Raw genomic sequence first — 10,388 nt, 5'->3', positions numbered from 1 at the left:
TCGGGCCGGGAAGGAGGGAGGGGAGGGGAGGGGGCCTCGTCGGCAGAGCCGGAATCAGAAGCAGATTCAGACACTGGCTGGGCCAGCGGGGGAGGGGGCTGGGAGGCCCTGGAGCCGGGGGAGGGGCCGGGGAGCCAGGAATGTGCTGGTGGGAGGGCTCTGGAGGGGGTGGCTCAGCCACGGAGCCCGTGGGGGACCACCCAGCCGGCCCCCGGCCTGCCTCCAGGCTTTGACTGCTCCTGGGGTTGTGCCACGTGCTGGGTGGGGGTCTGGCTGCCTCCTCCCTCAGGCCCATCAGGCTGGCTGGGCCCTGGATCTGAAGGTGGGACCCGCATGCTCCCATTGGTCCCTACAGGGCACACTCAGCACAGAGGGAGCCAAGCTGGGCTGGTGGTTGTGGGGTGTCCCCAGGGCAGCAGTCTGCTGTAGTAAAAAGAACCCAGGCTTGGGGCCAGGTCTGATTTTGAATCCAAGCTGCTCCAGTTTCTAGTTGTGTGGTTTCAATTCCTCAACCTGCCCAAGCCTCAGTTTCCTCATCAGCCAGATGCCTATTATTCAACTTTGCCAAGCTGTTGGGATTTCATGAGCCACATAGGTATTGGATGTAGCCAGGGAGCTCAACAGACTGGAGTCCCTCCTTGATGGAGGAGGCAAAGCATCCCAGGAAGGGTCAGCCCCATGCAAAGGGGGCAGGGAACATGAGAATATATCCCACCTGGGAGCAGCTCTGAGGCCTGAAGTTCTAGATGGGAGGCTGACCCCAGGCCAAGCCCAGCTGTCAGTGGAGGACACCACATGGGTGTGTCTGTGTAGGCGGGGCTGCCACCCTCAGTTGGGCCAGAGACACTGCAAGGACAGATAAGAAGAGGATGGAGAGAAGCAGAATCCTTGTGCTATTTAGGAGAGGAGGAGCAGGAGGACATAGAAGCCTCCCAGGGGATACTGAAGGAGAAGAGGAGGACACACCAGGGCTTGACCTTGGAGAAGGAGCAGCAGGAAGACAGGGTGATTGATGGGCTACCTGGAGTGACTGACACTCTCTGGTCAGGCCCTTCACCAAGCCTAACCAGCACAAATGCAGGGGTGAGGGGTGAAGGGATAATAGGAGACTTTGGAAAGACTGAGCCAGGAGGGCCAGAGGGGCTGCTGGCCTCTCTCTTCTCTGGCAGCAACAGGAAGGCTGAGGGTGCCCCTCACCCCACAAAGCAGGTGCCACTGGGGCCTGTCCCTCAACTTCCCAATAAAGAGAATGTGTCCCTTATAACAAACAGCCATGCACGAATGAGGGAGCTGGCAGGGAGCACGGTTCTGCTCTGGGATGGGTCAAGTTCAGAAAGAGCACCTTCCCAACCATTCTCTTCAAGGTTCTTCTGATCATCAGCCTCAAACCTGCTTGGGATGGGAGGAGCCCTGGTGGGAGAGCGGGAGGTGTGATAGATCCTTCTGGGACCGTTAGAAGTAAGGAGGTGGCCACAGTGGGGAGAAATGCCCAGGCCCAAGCCAGTGGTTCCCCGCGGCCTGAGACAAGACTCCAGGGAAACCTTGGCTGTCTGGGCTTCAGGACTCCTGCTGGGAAGGAGGAAAGCAGGGAGCAGCTCCCCCTCCCCAGCCTTGCAGGCTTTGTGTGCAGCACAGCCTCCTCGTGAGTTGGGGGTAGGGTCTGCAGAACATCTGGTGGCCTCTGGTGTGGGTGAAGGCCCCCAGGGCTCGGCCTGCAGAGTGTTCATTGGGGTCAGCAGGCAGGGACCTGGCCCAGAGCGTCGTTGCCCCACTAGCTCCCCAGGGAGGTGGCTGCAGGCAGCCCAGGCTCTTTTCTGGAGTGGCCCTAGGTGTGCTTTCTATTCTGGCCCCGGGGGCAGCCCTGGCAGATGGTGTGATGGGAGTTAGGGAGGGCCTTCCTCACAGACCCCCACCCAGGCTCTGTGCTCCTTGGGACTCAGCCATCTGTCCCCAGTCCTTGACTAGGGCCTCTCAGACCTCACACCTCTCTGCTGGCCCTGCCCCTTCCTGGCACCTTAGAAGAAGCTCAGCCTCTAGTTGCCCACCTGCAACTCCTCAGGCTGCTGCAGGCCTCCCCTCCCCTGCCCCCACTCAGAGTGACAGCTGCTAGCTCTGGGGCTCCAGGAACCTCTCTGGGGGAAAAGGGACGGAGGGGGTCCTGACATGTCTCAGGGGGCTGGGGTCTTTCTCTTAAAAGGCCAACTGATCAAATACTCCCGGCTTAGCCCAGGACCTACTGTCCCTGCCAGACTTTTGCAAGCCACCACTTGTTCATATATAGCACAAACATTTATTGAGCGCCTATTTTGCCTCGAGGGGCTTCCAAACTAGTGGGGAAGAAAGACAGCTAGGGGAGGGGGACACAGCCCACTGTGCCTCGCCCCGAGTAGGGTAGCGACGCCAAGTACCCGGCCCGCCGCCGCCCAGGACCCTGCATACCCTGCAGGGCCCCCGTGCCGCGCAGACTGCCGCCAGCCCCGCACTCAGCCAGGCCGGCTCTGCGCGCCAGGCGAAACGCTCAAAAGCAACATGGGCGGAGGTGTGTGCGAGAGCGGGAGAGCCGAGTCGGGGGAGGGGAGGGAGATGGCTCGAAGTGCCCAAAGCTCGGGCATCCTGAGGGTTCAGAACAGAATGGTTTGGGGACGGCATCTGGGGAGGAGGCTTCCGCGACACGCGCTTGGCACTGCGCCAGCCGGGCCCAGGCGAGATCCGGAGGGAGGAGGCGCCGGCTCGCCGTGACCTCGCAGGGGAGAGGGCTTGGCGCTTGGGCTCAGGGCGTCCCCGGCTCCCGCCGCCCCCCGCGCCCGGCCCTCTGCCGCCGCCGCCGCCGTGCGCGTCAGCACAGAAAGGCGGCGGCCAGTAGCCCGAGGCCCGCGCCGAGCCGTGGGCCAGGTCCAGGCGGGGTCCGCACAGCGAAAAGGTGATGGCCGTGGCAGCGGCGCCTGCAAGCAGAACCACGGCGCCGAACGGCAGGATGCAGCGCGGCCAAGAGCCCCCCCGCGACGCCGGTGGCCAAGAGCAGCGAGCGTAGGGCCCCGTGGGGCTCAGGGGCCTCGGCGGGCGCCGGGGGCGGGCGCTCGGCCACGCTCATGCTGCCGAAGAGGGGTCTGCGCTCCGGGTGGGTGTGGGCGCCCCCTGCAGCCCCGCTTGCCCGCCACGTCGGAGCAGATTGGCCGGCGATGCAGTGACGCCACGGGGACAGGAGTTCTTCGCTGCAGCCTCCCGGCTTCGTGTGGAATAGAGGTGGGCGGGCGCTAACTCGCAGTGGGTCTCCCTTTTCTGCTCTGGGTGCCTTGTGTTGGGACCTACCCAGATCTCTCCCCTCATGTTATCTGCTGGCACCTCCCTGCCCATGAAGGCCCAGGTGCCCACAGAGGTCCACAGGACACCACCAGTGCCCAGGATTGGCCCTGGAGAGGTGGGTCATTGAGTCAACAACCTCTGGGCGCCCATCTGCGCTTAGCTAGAGATGCAGGTGGATGGCATCCCTGCCAATAGATAAAGTGCACAATAAACTAAGAACCAGTGGGTGAAATAATTGTGGTGAAGACCACCTGCTATGGAAACGGATTCTGGGGTGGCCGGTAACAGGGGGGTGGTGGGATTTGCCCCAGACATTAAGGGTTCTTCCAGATCCCAGCACCTGGACATAAGCTCTGGAGGCAGCAATGGAGTGGCCAGAAGGAGGTGGCTGTACCCCAGGCTCCCTCTCTCTCTTTCTCCCCCTTCCCTGGGTTTCCTACTCTGGAGTTCCACTCCCTGGAGGCCCCCTCAGTGCAGTGAGGGCCCTGATTTTTCATTTTCTACTTTGGTCTGTCATCTGGTCCCCAGCAGCCCCAAGGACCTGGGACTCCATGTCCAAGGTTTCTGGCCTGTTGGACTGTGGGGCCCTTTACAAGTAGGGCCTCCTGCAGGGTGGGGCTACTCTGAGGCGGCTTCAACTTCACCCAGTTCATCCCCCATACCTGCAGCACTTCATCAGGCTTGCAGAAGACCTGGCCTTCTCCAGGAGTCATCTGCTTCCTGGGCCTGGGCTTCTCAGGGCAGAAGCAGGTGTTATTCGGTCTCACACATCACTGTCCACACAAAGGGCTACTGCCCCAGCTCTGAGGACTGTGCCTGGTCCACACAGGTGCTCACTAAAGGCTCATAAAAGGGACACCGCTGCCTCGAAGCCCTCACCAGGGTCCAGAGCTGTGAAGCATCTAACACCATCTTATTCATCTTCAGCCCAGTGGTAATAACCACTACCCCAGTATGACAGTGGGGACAACACTGGGAACTGAGGCTCAGAGTCTTCAAGAATCTTGCTGGAAGTTCCAGAGCAGCAAACAAGTCATGATGTAAACCCAAGATGAGTGACTTGTAAACCCAGAGGCTGTGACCTTGACCTCTACACTTTCTTGCCTTCCAAGAAACAGTGGCTCCTTCAGCAGGGGAGGTAGGAGCCTTGGAGGTGACAGTGGAGCATGGGAGGGGTGGACCCAGTCTCGGGGGCCCACATCAGCCACAGCAATGGCACAGGAGCAGGTGGTGGGCATGGGTGCCAGGAAAGATGGCTGTGGACAGACAGTGGCCGTCCACTGTGATACTGGCTTGTGGCTTTTTTGTCTTTTGATAAGCCTGGTACAAATCTAGGCACTTGTGGGGAGAGGTTTCAGGTGTGCTTGGGCCAGTGCATGAGACAAGTCCCCAGGGCAGCCCACCTTGAGTGGCTTTGCCCCCTCCCTTCAGTACACAAGGGATATGCCTATTCTTGGTAAGTATACTTGATATATTCTTGGTAAGTAATAAACACAAAGAAGAAAACAAACATGCATCAAGTCCCACCTTGGTATGATTTAAATATGTAAACTTTCTAAAGTAGTTTTAATGTCACAAGTAGCTTTTAAGTGTACAGCAAGAGAAAACAGAGGTAGCTAAGAAAAGCCCCCACCAGTCTCAGGTCTCCTGAGCCTGTGGAAAGCCAAGCCAAGCTGAGCCCTGACCAGCAGGTTTAGCAGCCATTAGAAAGGCCCTAAGTTCCTCAGGAAGAGCCAGGGGGCAGTCCCCACCCCTTGGAAACCTGGTTTCCTAAGGGGGTACAGGCATCTCTGGGCCCCTGGCTCACTGTACCAGTGAAAATCCCCTCAATGCCCATTCATTTGATTCCTCCTAGGGAAGGGGGGCTCTCACTGACAGTCAGGCTAGGGGCAGAGCCAGCCTGCCTTTGCTGCAGGGTTCTGGGGGACTGGGGGTGGGCCTGGCCATGGGAAGGGCTCAGTCAGCAGGCTTATCTTCTCGTAGGATGGTGAGGAAGCGCTGGCCTCCCTCACAGAGCAGGCTGTGGACAGCCCGGCACAGCGCTAGCCAGGGTGGCCCCAGCGGCTCCTGCTTGCTCACCAGGGGGAGGAGTTCGGCCATCAGGACCTGGGGGGTGGTGCAGGACCAAGGTCTCAAGGGGGCCCTGTCCCAGCTGGCCCAGGGCCCCCAGAGGCGGGCTCAAACCAGGGCAGGCTTTGAGGCACCACGCCCCAGCCCATCCCTCCTCCAGAAGCTCCAGCACCCTCACACGGGCACAGGCCCAGCAGCTCCCACCCTTCCCTGGTGGGTCTTGGCAGGAGGAGCACAGATAGGCTCTTGAGGCCAAGCCCTCATGAGGCTGCAGACCTAGAGTCCTCCCCAGGGCCCACGGCTCCCCGACACTCAGTCACCCACTCCCTACTCTAGAAGTACCTTTTCCAGGTGGATCTGCTGGTGCAGCATGGCCACCCGCAGCCTGAGGGATGCCAGGGTCTGCAGCTCCTGGGTACTAGAGTAGAGAAGCAACTGGGGGCTCCAGGTAGGGTCTGCTTCTCCTCCACAGGGCAAGGAGGCCCTGGGGAACCTCCCCTCAGGCCACGGCCCCAGCTGCTGTTCCACCACTGCTGCGAGGACAGGAGATACGGCCTCACAGGGCAGCAGCCAGGCACCTCCTCCCCAGGCCCCTTTAAGGGGGTGCAAAGTCTCCCCTTGCCTCCTGTATGAAGCCCTAATGTCCATGAACAACTAACTCTTGCAATACCAGGCATCTGCCAGTACCTCTCTGACTGTCACAAGGCACTTTTTCAATAACTAGATAAATAAGTAAGCTACTCAGAGTGGTGGGATCTGTGTGTCGGGAGAGAGATTGGAGCAGGGGTGCTGTGCTGGCCAGCTCCACAGCACAACTGCAGAGAACTCAGAATGCAGTGGGGAGACACAGGGAAGGGCCGGCCTGCCTGCCTGCCTCCGCTCCCAGGCTGCTGTTAAAGTCCCAACACCACCCCGTGGCTAGAGGACTTTGATCCCAACCAGACTTCAGCACCGGCGGGGCAGGCCTCACCTGTGCACAGCTCCCGCAGCCTGTGGAGACACTGCCCCACGATGGCCTGCAGCTCCTCCAAGGTGAGCAGGCAGCGGTACTCCTGCATCCAGTCCTTGGGGTCTACATGAGAGCCAGGGGGAGCAGGTCAGGTCCACACCGGTCCTGAAGCCCTCCCCACCCTGACCAGAGACGTGACTAAGGGCCCACTAACCTGCCGTGAGCTCTTCCCCCATTCGAAGTCTTAGCAGCAAGCAGGCCTTCTGCAGGTGCCGCACCTCTGCCTCCACCTCGGTGGCACTGAGCCTGGAGCCAGGCCAGCCTGACTGCATGCGGGTCAGGGAAAGTCCCCTGTGGTCAGGCCCCCCCGCTTTCCCCAAGGGCTGGGTGCTGGAGTAGCTCTGGCCCTTCCTGGAGTTGCTCCTCCTCAGACTCGCCAGGTTTAGAGCCAGATCCTCTGTCCCCCCACCCCTCACTCCCCCAAGCCCCGCAAGGATACAGTTGTCTGCATTTTCTGGAGGAACTGCATTTTGGCGGTGGTAGCAGCATCCACAGAATCACTGGTCTGTGTAGAGCTGAGCTGGGCCCACAGGCTGGGATGCACACATGCGCAGCCCACAAACCAGAAAGCAACATGGTTACTCCAGCCAGCTGAGCTGGACCACGAAAAGTAGGCAAGGGCCAGGGTAGCGGCCCCAGCCTGGGGTGTCTGGCTCTGCTGAATGTCAGGAGGGGCCTTTGGGGGTCCTGGGGAACCGAGGGGGACACTGTCCATGAAAAGGGGACAGAGCTGACCCACTCTGGGAAATGCTAGGAGAGAATTCAAGGAAAAAGAGGAGAGGAGCCAGCAGTGACTGGTGACCAAAATGTCTGGTAAGAGCTTTGGATGCTGGCTCTGTACCAGGCACAGCACTAACACCCGAAAAGGCACCACCTCATTTAACCCCTACAACATCTCTAGAAACTGGTACTATTATTCTCATCTCCACAAGAAAGACAAATGGGGATTTGGAGACACTAAGTGCCTTGGAGCCTCAGAGGCCGCTGGCTGAGTCTAAGGTGACTACAGCCGTCCTAGGGAGGCTGACTCTCCTAATGTGGAGAGTGTTGCCACCCAGCAAAGAAAGCTGAGGGACCCGTGGGAAGAGTCTTACCAGTGGGAAGCCTCAGCCTCCCTGCTCTCCACACTCCCCCGGTCTCCCCTCCCCCTTCACCCAGCCACAAGACTCAGCCTCACCGGGAATTCCGGGAAGACGCTTTCCTGAAGGCCTCGGGCAGCTGCAGCAGGATCCTGTCAGGGAAGCCCGGTGCTCAGGGCAGCTCTGTCTCACTCTGGGGGCTGCAGGCCCCACTCCCTACTCAGAGCCCAGTGAGGGATGAAGCTCACCCACCCCTCAGACAGGGCTCCCAGGGTGACCACAGGAGCCAGCCCAGTCCAGGTCCCACCTGGCAGAGAGAAGAGAAAGCAGAGCCCAGGCCTTCGAGAGCTCATGTGGAGCCCTGGGGCTGGGTGGGTAAATGGATAGGGCACAGGACAGGCCCCAGTGCATCAAACGTGGGACCTTCACAGCCAGCTGTTCCACTCTGCCAGCTTCTGGGCTTGGGCCTCATGGGGTGGCATCCTGGGGCTCCCCTGGCCCACATCCAGCTCAATGCCCTGCCCTCCCTGTCACCCCAAACCCAGACTCCTGCTGCTGCCCAGGATCTGATCAGGTAGAGACAGTAGTTCCTCTAGTGAGGGTCTGGGAAACCTACCCCTTATCCTTGAGTGTAAAAGCTTCTGGGGCCTGAGAAGCAGCCGACAGGACTATTTGTTCGTTCCTGAGGCCTGATTCAGGCTTGGTGGCTCCAGCCCTTTGCCCCATACAGGCCTGATCCCCCACTGACAGAAGCCTGCGCTCAGGGAGGTCCTTGGCAGGCACCCTGGTTTGGCGGATGCCCCTGGGGGGTTCTGTCTCTGATGCACGGCTGCCAGCCCTGCGTGAGGTGCTGGGTGGGGCAGAGGCTCTGGTGGCAGGGGAAGTGGCAATGGACCCAGACTTCAGGCTGGGGGCCTGTCTCCTTCTCCAGCCTTTGATAAACCTTTTCGCACCCGTACAGCCTTCTCCAGTGCCTGGGTCAGAAGCTCCAGCTCCTTGAGGTCTTGCGGGCTGGGTGCGCATGCTGCAAAAACCAAGAGTCATGTAAAGGTCCCTCACCACTGCATGTCAGAAGACAGACCAGGGGCGGCACCTGGAGAAGGTGGGTGGCTGAGGTTTACCTGCAGATGGGGCCTCTTCATTAGTTTCTGGCCCTGGGGTTGGCTCCGGAGCCAGGGTCTCGGCTGGTTCCCTGCGAAGACACAAGGCAGCCGTGGCACGGCCAGGAGGCACTGCCCGGGCCCAACAGGCCCCCAGGGCCGCCTGGCCTAGGGGCAGACCCGCAGCCTCAGAGGCTGCAGGAAAAGCGGGGAGCACTGACAACCCGCAACTCGGAAGTGAGCGCTGGACCAGGCCTCCCGGCCCGGGGTCTCTAAGCGGGGTTCTGACGGTCCGAGGGAGGCCTAGCCGGGTGGTCCCGTGGTCCGCGTACCAGGCACGCAGCAGCCGCCGGGAGACTCGCAGGCTCCGCTCCAGCTGCCGCTGTCGCTCGGCGCACGAGTCCAGGGCGTCACGCAGCTCGGCCACTAGCCTGGAAAGGACGCACCAGAGGCTCAGCACCCTGGCCAGCCTCGGGCCGCGCCCCCTCCCGCCCCCTCCAGCGGCGCTGGACCCACCGGCGCGAGCTGCCGGCAAGCAACATGAAGGCGGTAGTCGTTCTTCACGATCTGCCGCCGCCGCAAAATCCCGCCCCTTCCGGCCTAGAAGATCGCCCCTTCCGGCCGGACTGCCCAATCCCGAGCCCAGAGTTCAGGGCCCGCCCTACCCGGTGAAGATCCCGCCTCAAGGCACCCCCCCGCGGGGTCCAAGGAGTGATGCCGGTTCTGAGCTCGGGCCGGGAGCAGCGGAGGGGAAGCGGGTGAGGACCTCGGGTGACGCTCAGGCTTCTGGGTTGGATAACCAGGTAGATGGTGGCACCTGTGATCGCTTAACGGTTGGCTTCGTCTTTGTATTGAAGGCGCTCTAAAGCAGGGCCCTGCTGCCTTGCTGACCCCGGGCCACCTAGCACAGGGCAAGGCACATGGAGGGGCCCAGTAGGTATTTACTGCAGTCGCTAGAAGTGAGGATGACATGTGTGTTGGGAGCAGGGACAAGGGAGGAGGGAGTGTCCACTTTTGGATATGTTGGTGAGGTGATGACATCCAGGGGAGGCATCAGTGGGCACCTGGGCAGAGGCGGATGAAGCCCAGGAGCCAAGGATGTGGCACATGGAGCAATGGGCCTGGGCAAGCTGGTCCAAGGTGGGGCAGGTGTGCATGGATGGGGACAGGTGAGGGGAAGCTGGAGCCCAGAGAGGTGGAGGGACAGCAGAGCCTGGTGTCACAGAAACCAGAGGAGGCTATCCCAGGAGGGAATGTCTGCGGGATGGGGGAACGGGGCCTTCAGAGAATCAGGAGACACCTGGCGAGGAGGGATTGTGGGGACAGATGCTGGCTGGGAGGAGTGGTGCGGGCAGCAGGGTCCACTGTAATTGGAGATAACAGGAAAAACAGATGAATGCCAACCCCTCAGGGGCAAGAAATCTCAGGGGAGAGCAGGACGGGTGACAAACCTGGGAGGGGTTGTTTCAAGTTGGCGAGGTGTCCATTTCACAGTTGCTGATAGGAAGGTGCTGCAGCAGAGGACAGAGACACAAAGGAGGGGAGTTGAGGGTGCCAGGCAGAGAAGGGGAAGGGGGTCAGGACTCAGGCAGCCCTGGAAGTGCCCTTAGGGTGGGCCCCTCCATCGGTAGTGGCCTATTTTCTTGCCTAGTGCGGAGAGGCCGACAGCATTCTGACTAAAATGAGATTCTCTGTGAGGTAGGAGGGGAGGGGAGAGGGCTTCAGTCAGTGCTTAGAAGATTCAGGGAGACCCCACCCCACCCCACGGTCAGGTGGTACTAGGTCCCCACTGGAGTGGGAGAAGGCAGTTCAGTCATGCACATCATG

The 10,388-nt window shown here is 60.7% G+C and overlaps 1 protein-coding gene across 1 annotated transcript; it reads right to left on the bottom strand.

Moving 5' to 3' along the window:
- Positions 1 to 4,846: 4,846 nt before the first annotated feature.
- Positions 4,847 to 9,151, bottom strand: TEDC2 (tubulin epsilon and delta complex 2). The gene is given in 11 exon segments (XM_036827580.1): positions 4,847 to 5,409; positions 5,716 to 5,906; positions 6,344 to 6,445; positions 6,537 to 6,648; positions 6,822 to 6,915; positions 7,560 to 7,613; positions 8,078 to 8,378; positions 8,381 to 8,485; positions 8,583 to 8,653; positions 8,894 to 8,992; positions 9,078 to 9,151. Coding segments are annotated over 11 exon segments (1,305 nt in total). The 5' UTR covers positions 9,104 to 9,151; the 3' UTR covers positions 4,847 to 5,259.
- Between the last annotated feature and the right edge of the window lie 1,237 nt (positions 9,152 to 10,388).

This window comes from Balaenoptera musculus, chromosome 15 (assembly GCF_009873245.2).
Source record: "Balaenoptera musculus isolate JJ_BM4_2016_0621 chromosome 15, mBalMus1.pri.v3, whole genome shotgun sequence".
In the NCBI taxonomy this organism is placed as follows: Eukaryota; Metazoa; Chordata; class Mammalia; order Artiodactyla; family Balaenopteridae; genus Balaenoptera; species Balaenoptera musculus.
Note: the sequence above shows the minus strand (reverse complement) of the source record. Positions and strands in the feature narration are given on the sequence as shown.